Below are 22,642 nucleotides of genomic sequence, written 5' to 3'. Positions count from 1 at the left end.
GTGCCACATAGCACCGGGTGTACGATAGAGCCTTTTGTGTCATTAAATTAGTCAAATGTTAGTTACGTATAGATCAACTTACTTGGATCTGACAAAATTGAGTCTGTTTTAGGGAGAAACTGGTCACAGCGTATACCCTGGAATCCTTCTTTACATCTGTAAACAGACAAAAGATTAATTTGTCAACTACTAATTAAGACACATAAGGAGCTATCTCAAGGTAGTCACAGATTTCTGTGCATGATGCTGTGAAGAAACTTTTAAACTCCTTATGAATTACCTGCAGTGTTTATGTGATCCACTCAGTGTCTCAATGACAAAACACTCCCCATCATTCAGGCAGTATGTCAGGTCTTTTTCATGGCACTGTTTGAAGTGCTCTGAGCGCAGAGGTGGCAGAGTGGGTGATGCTGTGGATTAGAACAAAAAATGGAAGACAAAAGGGAACAAGAAGGGATGCAGTTATTCATTTCAGAAAATAATTGGACAGTATTTTGCAAATTCATGTAGTAAAACTAGATATGCATTTCCCGTGCCATGGGATCTTTAACAACCATGGTGAGTCAGGACCTCAATTTAACATTCATGCAAAGGAAAACATCTCCTGCAGTACAGTGTCCCTGTCACTGCAATAGGACATTGGGATTGATATTTGTTTGGTGGCTTTTGGCCACAGGGAAGAGTGCTGGCCAGCCACCAACACCACTACCAGCAGGAACCTACTCTTCCAAGGATGTTTCTAATCCAAGTACTAACTAAGCCTGCTTAGCTTCAGTAATTCAGCAAAGTCAGGGTATCTGCTGGCTGGCTAAAAGGGCTGCTGGCTAAAAACAAAAGGTGAAAGGCATATATAATTCTAACCATCTCACTGAATTGCATTATGCACACTCAGTTCTCACTGGTATCTGCTAGACAAAGTACCATAACATGATTAGTTCATAGATTTAAAATACATTTAAAATACATTTTATACAACCCCACCCCCATCTTGCCTGTTCATAATTCTGAGAAATTCTTGAATTGTGTGCGTGTATGTGTTTATGTGTGTGTGTATGTGCTTGTGGGTGTGCATGTGCATGTGCATGCATGCGTACATATGTCTACTGTGTGTGTATGTGTCATACGTATGATTACTGTAAATGTATGTGTGTGTGTGAATATCTGTTTATGTACATGTGTATATGGAATGGGTTAACATGACCCCGGGAGGCAAACAAAATGGTCATCCTAGGCCCTATGGTACTCTAGATATTCACAGAAAACTCAATTTATTGTATGGCCCCCCATGAACGGAATTCCACGAAACTTGGCGTGCATTCAGAGGGTGTCATAATGATCATTCACTTCCAATTTCGTGCAGTTTTGACCATGTTACAGTAGGTCACAGATACCTGCGATTACAACACCTCATTTTTACTTTTTCGTTTTTAACTAGGTGGCGCTATATATGAAATGAGTGGTTATGGAATGGGTTGACATGGCCCCTTAAGATCAACATACAAAAAAAGGTGGTCCTACTAAACCCTACGGTTCTCGAGATATTCACAGAAAACTGTGTCCGCCCTACCCTCCTTTCGGGGGGTCCAGTCCAGCGGGGGGCTACAGATCAAAACGAAAAACAATAGTTCCATGCTATCCTTGTGGGGCTACATGCCCACCAAGTTTCCTGCACCCCGGTCTTTCAGTGTCCCGGGAATCCTTGACGGAAAATTGGCCATGCGAAAAAGAAAAAAAGAAAAAATATGACTAAACCTATATGACTGCCGCTTTGTTGCGCGGTGGTCATAATTAGATGTACTGCATTATGGTGCATGATAGTATGCTTCCCAAGTCTCCATTCCCTACTTCTGCAACTCTTTGTAAACCTCTAGTCTTGACCATCCTCTCTCATTAGTTACTCAACAATTGTTAAACAATGCAGTACATATACACAGTCTGAACTGCTTTGAGTGCTTGAGCTGCAAAAATAACACAAATATGGAAAATTGTTACCCTGGAAATCCAGTTCTCGCAAGAGCACAATTTAAATTGTGTCTGCAAGAGACTCTGGCAATGAGTAATGATGCACGTTACTTTTGCCCCCTGCATAGCGGGGAACCAATCACATCGGTGATATAGGCGGGCCAGAGGCGAGCTAAACAGATGACGACAGCGCTGTCCGGAATCATTCAGAGTAAACGTTGGTCTAGTGTTATCCAATTGCGTGCAGTGAGATTTTCAAATGCATGCTTGGTGCCGCCCCTCGAGTTGAGCCATTACATTGTTCGTGGCCAAACCCTTAATCTTTCTAGATTACCAGGGTCTGGATTTTCCAGTGTGTGTGCTTGTTTGTTTGTATGTGTATATGTGTGTTACCACTACTTCTAGTGGTAACGAGCATGTAACAAAATCTTTTTTAATAAAGTTATTTGCATTACTCTGTTTATCTTGTGTGAAAATTGAACGACTGCTGAGAAGATGACATATGCACTTTTGTTGCCTCCTGACCGTATCAGTATTTTCCCGCCTGAACAACATTGTCCAATATATATATATATATATGTCCAATTTCTAAAGAATGCCTTTTGCATTCAATTTACATGTGTGGATACCTGTGTTCTATCTGTATTGTCTTAGCTGGTCATGGCCAAAGATTCCCAACACCCACTCATGCATAAAGTGGCCATTTGCTCTTTGTTCTGGCCCCTCTGCTGAGAGGTTAACCTACTTGATGTCTTATGGTGAGATGTTCCACACCCCTCATTATCATGTTGGTCTATAAATGTATGTTGTGAATAATACACTCATGTTTGGTCTTGAAAATATACCTGTAATGTGGGCATGGTTTCATTACAATTTAATGTATCTGTGCATAGTTGTAGACTAAGAACTACATTATAGTTCTAGAGGTGATGCTATCGACCTGGGCCACACCCAACCCCCTCAGATAACAAAGGCTCTGATGAGTGGGGGGTTGGCCCAAGTGAATGATAAAACAAGAGTTATGTGTCCAATGTCCTCTCTCTTCACACTTCTTGACTCTTGACCTTTTCTCTTGGTCTTCTCTGGGGCTGGCTTTGCCTGGCCTACTCTCTTTCTTTCTCTCTCTCCCCCTATCCCTCTCTCTCTCTCTCTCTCTCCTTTCTCTCATTTATTCTCTATCTTATATTTTAATATTCAGTTTTGTATTGTTATATCTCGTGTATCTGTTAATCCTTAACTTGTTAACTGGTTTGTCTCTGGGCAAGCTTCCTAGTTAAGTTTGTGCTTTTGGGTAAGCTTCCTTTGTTACTGTTGGCTACTTTGTTACTTTACTTTGTTACAGTAGACCATGTGAGTTTACTTTTACATTCAACTTAAGTGATATTGATACATTGACCTTTTAAGGCTTAGTACCTAAATAAATTGTTAACCTGCTCAAAATGCTTCCTAAAAATCCCTAAAATATCCAAACACCGGGTAAATCTTTCCACCAACGAGGAATCACAGACAAAAAGAGTCTTGACTGCGACCTTTTAGTATTGATGGAAGGCCAACAAAAATGCTCAGAGGACCACAGTGGGGGAATAAAGCTGGATCATAGAGTTCAATTATGAATGGGCAGATCCAGTAAGTTTCCTGTAGGCCTCTAGAAAGTAAAAAGCTCTATTGATTTGAATGGGATTTCCCAACGTTCTACTGGTCAAATTTTTTTGTGTAATTACCGCTGAAAACATATAATGACCGCTGTCAATGGCAATGGATTTTGTGCTTCTGATTCACATAATTACTTTCATATCACTCCGCAAGTAGTCCGGTCACTTCATGATGAAATGAGCCCAGTTCGACAAAATTGAAAAAAAAAAAAATGTGTTTATTGGATATTTATAATCCACAGACCTTAGGGTTTAAATCAAGGGGTCATTTGTTCAATTCCGTTTAGCCAACCCAGATATATTGGCCAAAATGTGAATGCTATCCTCATCTCAGCAAAAAAAAAAAAAAGATTTGAGAAAATCAGCTTTAAATAGAGATACAGCGCAGCTTCTAAATGCTCCATTCACGCAGATGGTAAAACTTGAGACATTTGTAGTTAACTATAACTTGTGAGGTAGCCTATAATGTTCGATCAACTTCTAAAGACGACAAGGCCAACAATAGCCTGATGCTTAATGCATAGCCTAATGTTTTTGTTATGTTTAAATGAGAAATTGAAAATGTTGTCTGCAATTCTGAGAGGTTGTTAATATTTGAACTCGGCAGCCAATCAAATTTGAACCTTTCTTCCATGCTCCTAAATCTGAGTGTTGATTGTCTGGAAATGTTTATGACTCAGCCAGAACCATTATATTTGTCACCCATCTACAAGGCCAGTGCAAACAGACACACTTTTTTGATCAGACATACACAATGATTTAAAATAGCATGTGAAATTAAGCAATATTTTTGTTTAATGGACTCATCAGTGTTATGAAGCTGAGTTTAATGTGAATATTATCAGTTGTTATGATGCAGGATTAGGCTGTTGTTCATGCGCACCTTTAGTTAGAGCTGTGATATACTGAGGTTGAGTTATTGCTCCTTTACGAGTCAGCCTCATGACTCTGTTGCAAGTAAAAAGGACAGATGCTGGCACACCAGATAGTGTTAGCATTAACCCAACAAATGTCCCTAAAACCCTACATTTGTATGCAAGGAGGTTTCAACCTTCGTTGTTACTGTACCTGTACATCTACTTCCTGATAATTGTCTATGTACTGTTTATTTACCAGTGAATCTCTCCATCTTCTGGTTACAGCAACAACCTATTTAGACTGTTATCACAGTTGTGAGTGATATGAGGGCTAGAGGCTGGTCTGTCTCTAAGACAGCTCTAATTTTAGCTCTGCTGCAATGCAGGTGACACCACAGGAAGAGTGCCAGAACAAAGCATGAAGATGCACATTTAGGACTTAGTGTGTTTTATGGGTGTTTCTATAATAAATCTAATACTGGTTTTATATTTCAAATATACATATAGGAGAGATGTTAAATTCCTCATGCTATAGGTAGGGGATTTCACACAGCAGCCAATCAACAACGAAGCCTATTTACCATCAAAACCAAAATCACCAATGAAGCAACCTTTGCAGGCAAAAACACATCAGCAACAGAATAGCCTTGGAGAGCATTTCACTGGGGTTATCAAGCAGGCAGCTTCCTTCATCGGTGTTTTGTTGAATTAGGCCCACAACACCTCCAGAAGGCTCAACAGTGGTATCTGGTGTCCCAGACCCCCTCCAAACTCATCATGGGTTTTCTACCAACAAATACTGTTAACGACAATGATATAGTATATCAATCGCTATCAACAATAGCAATTGTATATAATAACACAAAACACAAAATCATTTTTGTTAAACGTAGTTATATGATAACCCCACCCCCACTCACCCATGTCTGTGTGAAGATTTTAGTCACACTAGTTTTATTGGCTCCCTGTTGCAGGATTCTAATCCAGCAGCAATATTATGTGAACCGACTCTCACAGCAGACTTTTCACTGAATTTTCTAGCAGTCAGTTTATTAGCCAGGTAAATGTTATCTGGGGGTTATTCTGGGAGTATGACTGCATCCTATGGTGCATCTGATGCATTTGCCTGCCTGCCTACAGGCCTGTTTTGCCTTTGTGAAAGGGAACTTTGCTATGAATAAATCAATTGTGACTTTGCATATTGCCCGTGTCATGGGGAAGTATTAGTCCCTCGGCACGACAACAGTGTAATTAGCACAATATATTTTGTCATCTTCCTTTAGCCTTATTTGCTTCCCAGCATGCATTGCAAGATTTTGATGGCTGCATCAAACATTGTAATATATCCTTTTACATACAACTGAAGCCAGACCCTCTCACTGTAGCTATATTCTTATGGCAGACATTCTATATTTGATATTCAGATAACTACTGCAAGAGAATAACACTGTTCATTGTCAGTTCTTCACAATGCAAGTAGAAAGCGCTATTGATTTGAATGGGATTTCCCAACGTTCTACCGGTCAATTTGTGTAATTACCGCTGAAAACATATAATGATCGCTGTCAATGGCAATGGGTTTTGTGCTTCTGATTCACATAATTACTTTCATATCACTCCGCAAGAAGTCCGGTCACTTCTTCTTGCAATGGAACTTCATTTAAAAGTAAAAGCAGACGGTTGATCAGCTGTGTTCTAAAGAATGTTTGATTCAAGTTCAGCGTGTGTTGTAAACTATTTGGGGCGTGCCATGACGAAATGAGTCCAGTTCAACAAAATTAAAACATATATTTATTGTTTATTGGATATTTATAATCCACAGACCTAGGGTTTAACCCATTCGCGCTGGATGCAGCATGACGCAACATTCTATCTACCGCCTGATGCTGCATAGCGCAACATTGAATCTCCCGCTGGATGCTGCGTAGCGCAGCATGCTTTTTATATGCTACAGAGGCTTAGATATTAAATTTTGGTAGACGTTGACAATTTTTAGTATGTTTTCAGAAAACCCTCAGGAAATAAGGTTATTTAAACTAGAATGCCATAGGATTCTATAGGCATTTTTAGCAGGCATTTTAAGAGTAAATGGGTTAAAACAAGGGGTAATTTGTTCAATTCCGTTTAGCCAACCAAGAAATATTGGCCAAAATGTGAAAGCTATCCTCTTCTCAGCAAAAGAACAAGTTTTGAGAAAATCAGCTTTAAAGTTTGTGTGTAAATGAGCATATTATGTATATTTCCTCTTAACCAATCACCACAAGACTATGGATCCTGATAAAGTTCCCTTTGCCTTTGGAATTAACATAGCGCCAGTGCTGTCGCTGTCAATCTCTGTTGTCCGTTCTCCGGAGACAAAGATCGAATTGCTTCAGAATCCGAAAACCTCCGAACTACACAGCGCAGCTTCTAAATGCTCCATTTACGCAGGCGGTAAAACTTGTGAGACATTTGTAGTTAACTATAACTTGTGAGGTAGCCTACAATGTTCGATCAACTTCTAAAGACAACAAGGCCAACAATAGCCTAATGCTTAATGCATAGCCTAATGTTTTTGTTTTTAAATAGGCCGACAACTCCAAAACAAATTGAATCGGACCAATTGGGTGCCATCTCTGTGAAGAATCTCAGAATAAATACAAGTGGAAAGCCTATTTATGATGAATACAAAATATTACTGCCGCCCAGTCCTGCACATTCTCTCCACAAAAATAAATCACGCTTGTCAATTTGGCTACTTTTACAACCTTTTGTGTTGGCATGTAAAAATCCAGTCCAAAACTAACATTGGCAGAATGATTAATGCTGGATTCGAACCAATGATCCTTAGACCAAAGCTTGCTCCTCTAACCACTGTGCTAAGGCACATCTTGTATATAGTGAAACTGCCATCATTTTTAACACCTAAAGCCTTGGTTGCTAGGTAACGATAAACAAACTCAAAGATCGTAATTCTTGATTTCTATTCTTGATTCTTCTGCGGTAACATTCCATAATAAGGTGCCATAATAAATAGCAAACTAGTAATTACCTAACCCTTTGTTAATATTTGTTAATTGTTACTAAAATATCTTTTTGCCACAAGTTAATAGTTTTTTCATCATTAATTAAATATTAGTTGTTTGCATACAATCTGTATGTTAATGTTTTAACAAATCTATTAACTAATATTGCCCTACACACATGTGTTAATAGTTAACTAAATGTCTTTTTGGCACTAATTAAGTTATTTCTTACATCATTTAAATGTTAAATGTTTATTTACAAACTATATGTTAACAGAAAAGTTAATGACTTATTATTATTTAACTAATTGTTATTAAACTGTGCTTCTGACTATCCCAATATGAACCACTCCCCATAGGACCCTTACAATAGATAGATACTTTATTGATCCCCAAGGGGAAATTCAAGAAAAAAACACGGAGCTACCTTGACATGCTGCCACTCTTGTCGGCGCCGGAACCGATTGCAATAAAGTTGGTTAAGCTTAATTAATATATTAGTAGTATATAGCTATAAGTGTGGGGCCCCTTATAATAAAGTTGGTTAAGCTTAATTAATATATTAGTAATATATAACTATCAGTATGGGGGACCCTTATAATAAAGTTGGTTAAGCTTAATTAATATATTAGTAGTATATAACTATCAGTATGGGGGACCCTTATAATAAAGTTGGTTAAGCTTTATTAATACATTAGTAATATATAACTATTAGTCAGACGGTGAAGGGACTGAGACCAAAACTGGCTTATCACATTTATTCCTTTAGGAAAAGTTCAAACAAAACATGCCTTCAGGCACTGGCATACATAAAACAGCATCTGCACAAGCAAAATAAAAAGAAGTAGTTGAATGGGCTATATTATATGCATCATTCCTATACCATCACTGTCAGCCCTACTAGCAAGGGAGACATGCGACATGGAATGTTCAGGTGCACAGAACGACAGTTAATTAATATTCTGAGACTCACTAAACACTCACAGACGTAGACCATACAGAGGTAATGCATAGACATGCTAAACTAAATGTACATTCATTTCCTGCTAGACTGAATTGCACTTTGCTAAGTTGCTAGCGGAGTTTACAGCTAGTCACGTAGGCCTACTGTAAAACTCTTGGTCATAATGAAAACATTAATAAACGTTCTCTAAGTTGCTAGAATTGCACCCAAATCCTAACAATAGTGCAATTTTGTGCAAACAACTAATATTTAATTAATGATGATAACAATACAGGTGGTATATCGAAGTTTTCAACTTAAACAAAATTTTACAGTTACAAATTTAAAACAAAGTGGGGAGTGCTTTATACAGTCAACCTACCCAATGCAAAGCATACCGCTTCTGATCGGCTATTGCAACAATACAAGGACAAAACACAGCAGAGCTGCAGTATACCGTTTCTCCAAAGGGGGCTCCAAAACACCAATCTCAATAAAGCTGCTTAATTATGGCGAAAATCACATACAAACACTAAACTACATTTCTAACTCTGGTACACCCACCTCACCTGAATTTTACCAAATTCGAGCAGCAACCAAATAGTACTTCCAAAGGCAAAGAGTACACTACTTTCAAACACTAGACAGAGGGTCACCAATTACAGGACAGCCAACCACAAAGGTATCCAATGAGGATGAAGTGGAAGAAGAGGTACGCAAACTCTCACACAACCAACCACTGGCAGTAGGGTGCCTTATACACCCCACAAGACCATAAAGCCATAAACCATAAATTCCATAAATTCTCCACAAAGCTAATTAGAAAAGCTAGATAAATAAAATATGTCATTAACTTTTATATTTGCATATAGTTTGTAAATAAACATTTAACATGTAAGTGATGTAAGAAATAACTGTTGATTTGTGCCAAAAAGACATTTAGTTAACTATTAACAAATATGAATACAATATTAATACATTTGTTCAAACATACAGATTTTGTGCAAACAACTAATATTTCATTAATGATGAAAAAACTATTAACTTGTGGCAAATAGATATTTTAGTAACAATTAACAAATATTAACAAAGGGTTAGGTAATTACTAGTTTGCTATTTATTATGGCACCTTATTATGGAGTGTTACCCTTCTTGCTTATAAACTGACGGTTTTATGTGTTCACTAAACAAAGATTTTGGAAATGAAACACTACTTTTCCATCAAAAAGCTTGTTGTAAAAGGCATAACTTGTTAGAAGACCTAAGTTCGCTAGCTCTGTGCCTGATCCTGGCCGAGAGATGTGACGCAGGACGTCTTCTGATTGGCTAGTCAGTAGGCGATGCAATGTGCTGATTGGCTCTGTAAAAACGACGACAAAACACTGCCAAAATTCGTGTCTGTAAAAAAGTTTTGTAGCTTCGTAGATCCAGTTTGCACACAAAAGATAGATGTTGCACTTCTCCCAATTGCTGCCTAATTGTATGCGCAAATACATAAGTTCCTTTATTGCCTGTTGCTACTGTATAAAGCTGTTCCACACACAATACATCCCTGTGGGCAAATGTTTTTCACAAAATATTTCTGCAGATACGCATTTTTTTTTTTGCACACAGACAAATTAATTCCACAGCTACAAAACGGTTCTACACTTGTGCAAATCTTCGAAGACAATTTTTTTTCACACATTCATAAAATATATAAGTACAAAGTTTCTGTGCACAAGCACAAATATTTTATATAGCTGCAAAACTCTATTACACATGTGAATATCTTTTCACGGGCACAAAATCTTTATGGCGTTGTTTTGATTCCATATATATCGGCCAATTGTCATTTTTAACAAACACAATGTAAAACTGTTTTTCCCATAACAAGGTTCTAATCAAGGTGGGCCATTATGTATGCTTTATCAAGCAAGCCCACTATTGCTTCTTAAGTGTACTTTATTTATTAGTGGGCTTGATCAAGCAGGCACACTATTGTTCCACTTTTTGTAGTGACTACTACTCCTAGAGTGCTTGAGTGTCTTGAACAGTGGGCTGGCATTAAGGATACAGCTCTAAACTGGTTTCACTCCTACCTCCACCAAAGATCTTTTTCAGTATCCATAGGCCTATCCGTAACCTGGATGTTATTTTAGACTCCCATCTCAACCTGGACAAACAAATCTCATCTGTTGTAAAGACCAGTGTTTATCAATTAATAATAATTTCCAAACTCAAGTCTGTCTATATTTAGCAGTCAAAATCCAAAACATGTCCAGGATGGGAGAAATCGTCGGACATCCATTATTTTTGTTATTCAGCACCCCTGGTCAAAAATAGGTTCCCGCGCGCCTGCACTCGAAGAAAACTGGAATGTTTCATTTGTCCTCCTTTTTAATCGTCCCGAGCAGTTGTAACTTTATTCTCAAAATGTTGAGTTTAATGTCGACATGTCGAGATTAAAGTCGACATATTTCAACTTCATTTTCGAAATGTCGAGTTTAATGGCGACTTTAAAGTCGACACGTCAAGATTAAAGTCGACATGACATTTCAACTTTATTCTCGAAATGTCGAGTTTAATGTCGACATGGCGACTTTAAAGTCGACATGTCGAGTTTAATCTCGTCATGGCAAAAATATTTTTTTCTTCATGTGTGGCCCTAATACCCTGTCGTACAAAAGGAACTTAATTATGCTATGGAGGGGTATATTCAAAACTTTAAAATGTATACAAGGTGACAAGCTTAAAGTGGAGGCGAGTAGCCAGATCACTGCGCAAAAAACACTGATGTTAATGCTAGCTAGCTAGCTAGTTGAAGATTGAGACTAAGTGTTAGGCTATATTAACATTTGATGTAGTAAGAATATAGTAGTTGGCTAATGAGCATTTTCATCTTGGGATTTAACAGGGAACCTGGTTACTGTGCCCACGTTGTGGCCTTAGTAGCCTACATTACGTCAAGCTGATGCAAATGCGAGAGACGTCCTGTAGGCTACTGTTGATGAAATATACCCTCGTTATAGCTACTCGGGGTACCGACAATCGGTATTACACATCCCCCATGCACAATGTTTGACCATGGTTTTCCGTCTGGTTTTTTGAGGAAATAAACTCCATAAATAACCATTAATTTGTCACTTTATGCCTCCTCCCTGTTTTTTCCTATGGAGTTATTCGAGCTGATGTCCGAGTCTGTTGAGGTTGGACTGTCATTGGCTCATCTGTGTTCTAAGGGTGGCACTTAGCGACAGGTCAATTATGAGCTGGGCTGGGCTGTCTGTGTCTGTGAAGGTGTGTGCATGTAACTTTTGACCCGTATGTCCTATTTTCAATGATGAGGTACCATTGGAATCCTTGGATGAAGCCGAGGTCCATGCCCTTGGAAACACACAATTAACATAGAGATTTCACAGTGCGAATTGCTGTGAAATCTCTATTTGAAACCAGATTTTTTGTATCTAGCCAGCACCAGTTATACAGGTCCGCACTGTCACATCTTTTTTGAAGCCAGTTTATGTCAAACAAGTCTTTTTAGATCCACAGTAGACCATGTGCATGACCTGTATACACATGGATTGACTTGGATTGGCTTTAAAAAAAGATGCGCAACACCCTAGCAACCACCTTGATTACCCTAGAAACAACCTAGCAACCACCATTATAATGTGACATTAGCAACCACCATAGCAACCAACATGATTACAAACACTATAGCAACCACGTTATTAAGCATAGCAACCACCATATGTAACCTGGCAACCATCTGAATTACCCTAGCAACAACCAAGCAACCACCACTATAATGTCAACCTAGCAACCAATATCATTACCCTAGCAACCATATTATTTAGCATAGCAACCACCATATATACCCTAGCAACACCCTAGCAACCATCTTAACTACCCTAGCAACCACTATAAAGTGACCCTAGCAAACACCATAGTAACCAACATGATTACCCTAGCAACCACTATAGCAACCGTGTTATTTAGCATAGCAATCACCGTATATACCCTAGTAACACCCTAGCAACCACCTCAATTACCATAGCAACACCCTAGCAACCATCTTAATAACCCTAGCAACCATCTTAATTACCTTAGCAACAACCTAGCACCCACCTCTATAATGTCAACCTAGCAACCACCATAACAGCAAACATTATTTGTTAGCCTAGGCATTTGTCAGCAAAGCCTTTATATATCCATAGTAGTATAATAGTATATCTGATATGTTGCTGATTGGATCATAAACGGCCACAGCAACAAAGGGGAATGACTGACTCTTCTCTAATAACTGTGTTACATGTTATTTTCTATATTTCTGATATGTTGCTGATTGGATCATAAACGGCCACAGCAATGAAAAAAAGTGAAAGTGATTGATAATGACTGACTGACTATTATTGTGTTACATGCTCCAAATGTAAAGCACTTTGAGCTGCATTCTGTGTATGAAAGGTGCTATACAAATAAAGCTTATTATTATTATTATTATTATTATTACCCTTGCAACCATCTTAATTACCCTAGGAACAACCTAGCAACCACCTCTATAATGTCAACCTAGCAACCAACATAATTACCCTAGCAACCACCATTGCAGTTCCTCGGATATGCAATTCTAGTTTAAACTACATCATAGCAATGTATTATGTCAATTATCATGCTCATTTTAATGATTAAGAAGGAAAGTTAAACTGTATTTATTGCACACAAAATTCTGTGATATCTCCTGCAATGTCTCCCATGAGTCACGACAGCTGATCTGTTCGGGACAAGCTGCCATCTGTTCTAGCACCTCCCGGCTAGCCTTTGAAATTCAAGTTGATGTATGAAGTCAGCCACAGCTAATCTCGAATGAGCCTATTATGTAGTTTGGAAGTTATCAGAACATACCGTGAAACAAAGTTTTCACATTACAACTTTGCTGATAACATTGATGCTAGTTAGCTTATTAGCAAGTTTTTGTGTAAACCAACACAACCAACAACCTAGCAACCATTCATACCTACCATAACAACACCCTAGCAACCATCTCAATTAACCTTGTAACACCCTAGCAACCACTATTACATCATAACAACCAATTTATTTAGCATAGCAACCACTATGTCTACCCAAGCAACTATCTCTGTCCTATAACTATTATCAACCACAAAGGAACATTAGATGCTAATCTTTTAAATGTTCCCAAAGTGCTCCACAAGCAAAGTGGAAAAGCTGCTTTTATCCATTATGCACCGAATGTGAAACACCCTGCCTCTGTGCATCAAACAGACAAATTCTGTAAACATCTTAAAAAAAAGACCCGAAAACATACCTGTATGAGAGCTTTTAGTTAACTCACTTTTATTTTGTAACCTATTTCTTCACATTATTTTACATTCTACTGTTGCTACAGGCTTTTCCTATTTTCACTGCATTAATTGTATTGTATGTGTTATTGTAGTTATCTCCTTGCTTGTCTTTTACTGTTCATTTTAGTCATGTGGATTTGTTTTTTTTATCATCCTGTTTATGTTGTTGTGTGTGATAATAAGCTACTGGGACCTTGCATTTCCCCTCGGGGATCACTCTATCTATCTATCTATCTTTTTTTATATATACTTTTTTATATAAAAAAGTATATATAAAAAATTTGGTCTCTGCATTTATCCCAATCCGTGAATTAGTGAAACACACACAGCACACAGTGTACACACAGTGAGGTGAAGCACACACTAATCCCGGCGCAGTGAGCTGCCTGCATCAACAGCGGCTTCGGGGGAGCAGTGAGGGATTAGGTGCCTTGCTCAAGGGCACTTCAGTCGTGCCTACTGGTCGGGGTTTGAACCGGCAACCCTCCGGTTACAGGTCCAAAGTGCTAACCAGTAGACCACGGCTGCCCCCTATCTATCTATCTATCTATCTATCTATCTATCTATCTATCTATCTATCTATCTATCTATCTATCTATCATTATTACAACTTTTTTCTCTCTCTCTAATATTGTGTGAAATGCTGCATTCTGTGTATGAAAGGTGTGCTATACAAATAATGATGATGATTATTATTAGTAGTAGTATTAGTATGTACCTATGGCATGGGCATCTTAGACATGTGGCAAGGCACAATTAAAAGGGATCCCATTCCCAAGTCAAATGTAAAATTCCATGACTTTTCTCTTATTTTCCCTGACTTGTAGAATCTTTCACTTTTTTTATAGCGGAATACGATAAACACCAATGCTGCGTGAAAATATATTTGTATTAATATATTTTGGCAAGTACATTTTAAACATACAAAATTCCATGATATTCCCTGACTTTGCTACAAAAATGATTCTTAGACTATTAAAATTCCATGATATTCCAATGGTTTTCTACGATTCATCTTAAGATCGTTCGCTTGGTTTTTCCGGCTGTTTTCTGAACATGCTCGTAGTGTGAACGCGTGTGCACTGCTCTTAAGACGCTCTTAAGGGGAGCTGTCCACGTTAATAATTCTGAAATATCCTCTAATTTGATGGTGATGTCAGATGACTGCACGTCACAGCTAGGCCTACCATTTAACCTTTGACATCTGCATGCAAGCATCCCAAGTAGGCTAAATACCACACATAGACTTAAATAATTGTAATTATTTAAGATTAGATTGTTGCGCCGTTTTTATGTTTGTTGGAAGATATATGAACATATTAGAATTAGGCTACTCGGTACATCGGTCATGCCAGTTCTTTGCTACTTGTGAGAATCCTACTGTGTGTGCTGCCTGTGCAATAATGTTTCGGGGTGTCACTTAAGAAGATGTTTGAAGATAAGAAAGAGGTCGAGTAAGAGCATGAGGAAATGTGTAGGCTTAAATAACATGTAGGTTTAGATTTTGACGCAGCACAGACTAAACCACATGTTCCTTTCTCTGCTTTTACCTCATACAGGGTTCTTGCAGGTTTCAGTAAGTCAAATTTAAGACCTTTTTAAGACAATTTAAGACCATAACGATTGAAATTTAAGACCTACATGACGCATTACCAAAAACATATTCAAATCAAAGAAATTCTGAAAAAATCATTGAAAAGTCATTGAAAAAGCATTACTTTAATTTACAGATAAAGCAATAACTAGTAACCTTCCACACCCAATGTCTACAACCCAACTGCTTTTGACATTGCTCACTCAAGAAAAAACATCCATGGCTATATGGCCAAATGCCCTAAAAAAACAAACTTGCCCTCAAATAAAATAGATTTTATCAAGGAAGTCAAAAATGAGACTGGAGTTGAAACTGGGTGTGAAAATGTGTTTTGGCAGGACATACGTCTCTCTGCACCTGTGTGTGTGTGTTTGCATGAGAACATGTGCGGGTGTAGGTATGTGTATGAGTGTTGTCAGGGACGTCATTGGGCTTACAGTATCTTTGTGGGGCTGAATGATATTAGCGGCTAAGTGCTGTTAAAGGGTTCGCATTATGCGGCTAGCTTATGTTTCTCTGCTCTGGCATGTGACTCCAACACCTTCACACCCAGAGCAGGGATGGATTACTACACGGGCTTACCGGGCCCGGGCCCAGGCCCAGGGGCCCAAGGGGTCAGGGAGCCCTGAAGCCCAAACCTTTGCATGGAATCATTGCCTCAATATCAATACATCAGGATGTAGGCTATGAATCTGATTGAATTAAAGTATTGGCCATCCCCAAAATGCACCAGAATACATCTGGGTCCAGGGGCCTGAAAGTTCATGATCCGTCCATGACCCAGAGTCCTTAATTGAATATTTTTTTGCGAAATTTGCAGCGAGCCTCGAACCTGGAGCTGGGTACCTCTTGTAACCAACAGCGGAAATCGCTGTGATCTAGCCATGTCTCGTTGAAAGTACACTTTCCCATTTTCCACACATAGCCAAACTTTAACAAACTCTGAGGAGATGCAGAGGTAGGTATTGCATTCATCACGGAATTTGTAGATTTATCACCGCGTCCGTACCAACACCAATATCCCCCAGAAAGAACTACAACACACCGAACCAAGGTTCTGAGAGCAGCGTTTAGCTGGTTTTGTTACAATTGTAGCAAAGACGCTAGAGCTCCGCTTTGCATGGTACAACTCAATACTTTTTGGTTACTTTGTAATAACTTTCTGCGGCCAGCGTTTCTGGAAATGAACAATGGTAAAATATTTTTTAGACCTGACTAAATGAAATTTATGACCTCGGATGAAAATCTGTCCGTTTTTAAGACGTTTTAAGGCCTTAAATTTAAAGTTCAGAATTTTAGACTTTTTAAGACCCCGCAGGAACCCTGCTCATAGGCCTAATAAAAAATAGCCTACACTTACACAAAGATAATGGCAAACTATTCTGGCAACGTCTCGTTTAATAACTTAATACTTTAATAAAGGCACTCTAAGTGATGCTGGGTAACGTCACTTCTGTTGATGTTTAAACAACACAGAAAGCTAGCTCGCTACTTCCTCCCCCTCCCTCCCGTGCAATTGAAACTCTCCTAAACGCGCATTTCAAATGTGATTTGCTGGAACAGTTTGTTATGTTTTTATAGGCAAGGTTTGCCCAAGTTGTTTTGAGGCTGTTTTTGGAGCCTGGGTTGTCCACAGAGATTGCGTTTTTTTACAGTGTATTCAGGACACAGGCAGCTAGCGGATGGTGAGGTGATGTTTCCTGTAAGTGACAAAAAATGTTTTAGCCTAAAAAACATACAACATCGCTAAGTTAACCCTTTAATTTCATTTTTGTCGGCTTTTAATCACCACAGTTGCACAGTTTTGAAAACGAACGTTCAGGGTTGTTTTAGGACATGTTTGAGTAGCCTACTACAGTATGCCAATTGCCAGCCACCCTGAGAAGTCAAAGGCGATTCAAAATGAGTCAGAAAAGTCGAGACAGGACGAATCGTCAAAATTTCGGTGTCCACCACTCTAGTTCATCCAAAACAAACCAGAAAAGGGCCTTAAAGTGCTAAAAAACGGAATTTTCCCAAGATGTTCGTAAGAGGGGCTTTACGACCATCTTAGGCTTACGATGCTTTTGGGAAACCCGGCCCTGTCACATTGGGTCAAGGACGGACTGGGACTTAAAAAAGCCCCTGGACTCTCTTCCAAATAGGCCCACGACCATACGCAGTACACACACACACACACACACCCTTGCTGTCTCATAGACTTTGGTGGTCACATTTTACAAAAATACTAATTATTGATTGGATGCTGCTGGAGAATGTGGGCCCCATGTGATAAAAAACGTTTGCGCCAGCATGCTCCCCCCAGACGGAAATTTTGAAAAATAACCCCTTAGATGACTTCTGGGTAATTTTGTGGAAACTAATTGATAAATTGACTTAAAATATTTTATATTATAATATATTGATAGCATATTACTATACAGCCTTTAAAAATCTACACAGGTTGTTATATCAAACAAATTTTAAGCAAGTCTATTTGGAGTTTAATCTCATCACATACTACATCAAGGGAGTAAGCCTAGCTCCTGAGCAAGCTTTGAATAATGTAAAGGTCATACCTGTTAAACTAACCTCAACATGACATTTACTGAGGGTAAAAAAATGAAATCTTATAGCCTAAACAAAGCAACACTGTCAGGCCTATGTTTAACCTCTATTCTGTAGGCAAGGCAGGGGTAGCTCATTGTGAATAACCCCTTATAACATGTAAATGATCTGTTTACATGTTATATTCATGTTTTTTTATTCATGTTTTTTTATTTTCATTTAATTATATATTTGTTTAAATGAAGAGGCCTTCTTTCTTTATGGGGACTTTTCATTTGAAAAGGGGTTATTGTGATACTGTATGTAGGCCTAGTGTATGTCTGCTGCTCTTACAGTTATGTTTTGCCAATGTTTTATGAATACGTAGGCTACCATTTTGTTGAACTGAAGAAAATAAACGGTAATGCCTAGATGTGCAGCACGCCTATTCGTAGCTCCTTTCAAAAAAAAAAATATTCTAGAATCACGCTTAAAACTGGATAAAGGGTAGGTTTAAGTCACACTAAATGCACTATAGGCTATGATAAATTATTTGAGTGGTAAATATAGGGGGGGAAACTGGTTAAATGTCACTGTTTTCCCACTCAGTTTTCTGTTGCCTTGTTTTTCGTTTTTGATAGGGCTAACCTAACCAAGTTCTTCCACAAATACATCTTACCGACACGCACATAATTTAATTGCGCTAATAGCGCAAAGCTATTATAATAATAATAATAATAATAATACATTTTATTTAGAGCGCCTTTCATGTCACCCAAGGTCACTTATTATGAGCAAGAATGAACCATAGAGGGGGGGGGGATAAAGGCTGCATCATCTTGCCTGTGTCATTGAAAACGGATGACAACTGGTAGCGTAGACATACTGATAGCTTTGATCAAGCCTCAATGACGCATATTTATGTGGAGAGACAGTAGCCCTACGTGGCCGATGAGCCACTGAGCCAGGCAGTCGACGGCCGTCGGATGGACTGCCGTTCTGGACTTTTCTCGAACGCACAGACTGCCAGTCCGTCCCTGCATTGGGTGCATTATGGGATGAAAAACATGGTTATGAAGATGGCAGACTGTTGAGCAGCTGAAATTCTATATTGGGCAGGAATGGGACAACATTTCATGCTCAAAACTCTAGCGACTGGCCTCCTCAGTTCCAAAACATTTACAGAATGTTATTAAATTAAGAGGTGAAGCAACACAGTGTCAAACATACCCTGTATTTTTAAAGAGTTATTGCTGGCATGCAATTAAAAATGTCAAATTTCTTGTTTTCAACAATTGATGATTCTGTCTGAACTGTTCTCAATTTTATATAGGGTAACCATATAAACTATAGCATTCTATTTCAATTGACATTTTCCACAGCGTCCCAACTATTTTGGAATTGGGGTTGTAAAATATTGTTTTACACATTCTGCAGGCAATTAAGATTAAGATTTTCTCATCATTGGTTGGACAATAGAGTCTGCTACAAAACTAAACTATTAACCACCCAAACGAAACAATTGAAAATATATTGTGATGACTTTATTGGCAAAATGAATTTATTTATGCTAGTGTTATCATCAGTATAATTAGAAGTAAATCTAATGCAATTATAATATGTGTTATAACACATGTCGCAGGTAAAGACATGTTTTGATAAAACACATTATACCCCTGCAAACTAAGAAGATCTCACAAAGTACTGTGTAGGAAGAAAATAAGAATAATGTATTTTTTCTTTCCTGTTATAAATAAGACCTGAATATAACTGTGCTCTATAGCAGCTGTGTAGGTTCTGCAGTTACCATAGATACCATTAAAGACGATGGCGGTGTCATGTGTGAAATATTACCATGGTGATCAGTGCAATAGCAATACTTGGTAATCAGTGCCTCCCTATGAGTTTACATGTGATTCTGTGAGGTTAGTTATTCTAAGTACCAGGTTATAGCCTTCATTTTCAGTCTAAATAAAATCATTCTTTAGACTGTCTGATAGGCCATGATTTATATTTGCTGCATAACTCAACTTAAACTCAAACATCACACTGTCTGATTGAACTAAGATGAGTGATAGGGGATAATAGAACAACAGCCTTCTTTCACCGATTTGTCTCTTCATCATACACAGGTAAAGGGACACCTGATATTGACTGACTTCCTCTGTCAACAACCAACTGTTGAAGCAATCCTTAAAGTAATTATTAAAAACTACAGTACCATGCGGTCATGTTTTCACTACAGAAACCCAACAACAAATTGCATGATTCACAATGTATTAAAAACAAATAACGGTTGACCAGCATGCATAAAATATTTAATTTGAATCAGATTTAGGGACCTATTTTGAGGGTCTGAAATGCATGGTCTGAAGTGTTACGGTTTAAGCACATTAGGGTGTGTCCAGTCCAAATGTGCTATTTTGACAGTGTTATAAGTGATCAGACACCAGGCGCATTGTTCAAAGGGCTGTTCTTATGCTTCTTAATTAGTTGTGGGTGTGTTTTGGGCATAACATCCTTAAACCAATGAGTGACATTTTGACGACAAGTGAGCACATCTCTGCAGAAGGAATCTGCACACCAGACTGTGTATGCAATACCAGGATTCAACTAAAGCTTGCTTTACTAAAAGGTGTTTGTCATAAGCAGAGTATAGTCTACATGCATCTGCACTCGCCTAGTATTCAAATTCATAGGTAACGACAAAACAAAGTTTTACACTTAGTTATTTACTTTCACTATTGACTGACAAAAACATAGCCTTGAAAAAAAAAAAAAAAAACACTTACCCAAATAATTTGAATGTCTGAATAAAAATCAAAATAAGGACATTCATTGAAGCAGACCAGCTGTTGTATGGGACTCGTTGCTAAGGGCTCACTCACATTTTGTGACAGGGCACCTTAGCTGTGCTTTACATGTGCCTTTCACTTTAAACCAGGTTTTTCTTGGTTGGTGGCATCATCATTTTTAGTGGCATTAAAATAGTGTTTTTTTTATCATGCACAAATTTTGACAACTTATAAACTTGAGTGCTTGGTGAAAAAAATCACTGCATTGGGTGTAAATAGGAACAAGACTTGCATCGAGCTTGGTGCAATGGTGCGCTGGGTTTAAGATGAGGCCTTAACAGTTCATTTTTTTATCAGTTAACTTTTATGATGAAATGCCATATACTAATGTCATGGTGGAATCCCTTTCCTACATTTTTCTTTGTCTTGGCATAGTAGTTCATAGTCTTTTCATCTATAGTCAGGTAAATCAGTAGATGTAGTTGTAACATGTATAGATCATATAGATGTTACATGCAATTGTGTAATGTAATAAACATTTCTTTTCATGGCATCAAAGTAAAATGAAAAGCCTTAAGGAACTGAAAAGAATAAATCATGTAGGCCCTCAAGACTGGTGTCTTGACTGGGTCTTCTGTCCTGTTTTAATATTAGAGGGAGATAATTGCACTAATTGACAGTATTCAGTATTTCATAATGTGCAAGATGTGTGACATTTGACCTAATTCACACTAACCTGACAAAGTAAAGCATGAATGTGTAAATACTCCAACGCAAACCAACGTAGATTGAGGTTGGAGTTAAGTCATAAACATTTCCATAGCAATGGTGATATCTACCAATTAAGACTCTCTTACACTTAAGGACTTTTGGTGTGCTTTTCTGTGAAATTTCAAATAAAACATATCATATGAACTTGTGGTGTCTACGTAAGGGATAATGTATAGAACGCCGGTCATTATTGGGAAAATAAGTCCCGATAGGGCGAACCGGACCACGACGTGCAGCGGAGGGGTCTTGTTCCGCCCTGAAGGGACTTTTTTTACCAATAATGGCCGGCGTTCTATACATTATCCCGCTTATTACACGGCTACTTGCCAAAACGAAATAATAAACTCCCCACGATATGATATAGCCTAGCCTATTTGTTACCGTTCATCGTGGCATTTGCTGAGAAACAAATAGTTTGCAATAACACACGCTGAACTTGAATCAAACATTCTTTAGAACACAGCTAATCAACTGTCTGCTTTCACTTTTGAATGAAGTTCCAGTCCTTGCGCAGTGATATGAAATACCTGAATTAGAAGCAAAAACTCCGTTGCCATTGACAGCGGTCATTATTTTTTTCAGAGGTCCTTTTCTCGGAATTATTATACGGCTCATCACAATGCTAGTAGAACGCTCCATTGACTTGAATGGGATTTCCCAACGTTCTACGGTAAAATATTTTCATGTAATTACCGCTGCAAACATATAATTACCGCTGTCAATGGCACTTCTTGCATTGGAACTTCATTCAAAAGTGAAAGCAGACGGTTGATCAGTTTGATTCAAGTTCAGCATGTGTTGCGAACTATTTGTTTCTCAGCAAAAGCCACAACGAAACGGTAACAAATAAGTGTAAAGAGACATATCGTGGAGTTTATTTTTTCGTTTTGGCAAGTAGCCGTATAATAAGCGGGATAATGTATAGAACGCCGGTCATTATTGGGAAAATAAGTCCCTTCAGGGCGAAGCAAGACCGGTTCGCCCTGTCGGGACTTATTTTCCCAATAGTGACCGGCGTTCTATACATTATCCCTTACATAATGACCACTAGAACTTTGGGAAATCCCATTCAAGTCAATGGAGCGTTCTACTTGCCTTGTGAAGAGCTGTGTAATAAATGATCATATACAGTACAAGCTCTTCATCATCACATAGCTGGTTTAAAGTCTGTCTACCTTGGATGGTTATG

At 38.3% G+C, this 22,642-nt stretch overlaps 1 protein-coding gene across 2 annotated transcripts in view; it reads right to left on the bottom strand.

Annotated features, from left to right (window-relative positions):
• The window catches only part of LOC125311968 (pro-neuregulin-3, membrane-bound isoform), an 80,837-nt gene that overhangs the window by 52,658 nt on the left and 5,537 nt on the right, over positions 1 to 22,642 (bottom strand). For both annotated transcript variants that reach the window (XM_048270379.1, XM_048270378.1), the window contains exons 2-3: positions 281 to 410; positions 83 to 156 (exon numbers count right to left, since the gene is read on the bottom strand). In XM_048270379.1, the coding sequence (XP_048126336.1) occupies positions 83 to 156; positions 281 to 410 (204 nt within the window). The remainder of the gene's footprint in view (positions 1 to 82; positions 157 to 280; positions 411 to 22,642) is intronic.

This window comes from Alosa alosa, chromosome 18, assembly GCF_017589495.1.
Source record: "Alosa alosa isolate M-15738 ecotype Scorff River chromosome 18, AALO_Geno_1.1, whole genome shotgun sequence".
In the NCBI taxonomy this organism is placed as follows: Eukaryota; Metazoa; Chordata; class Actinopteri; order Clupeiformes; family Clupeidae; genus Alosa; species Alosa alosa.
Note: the sequence above shows the minus strand (reverse complement) of the source record. Positions and strands in the feature narration are given on the sequence as shown.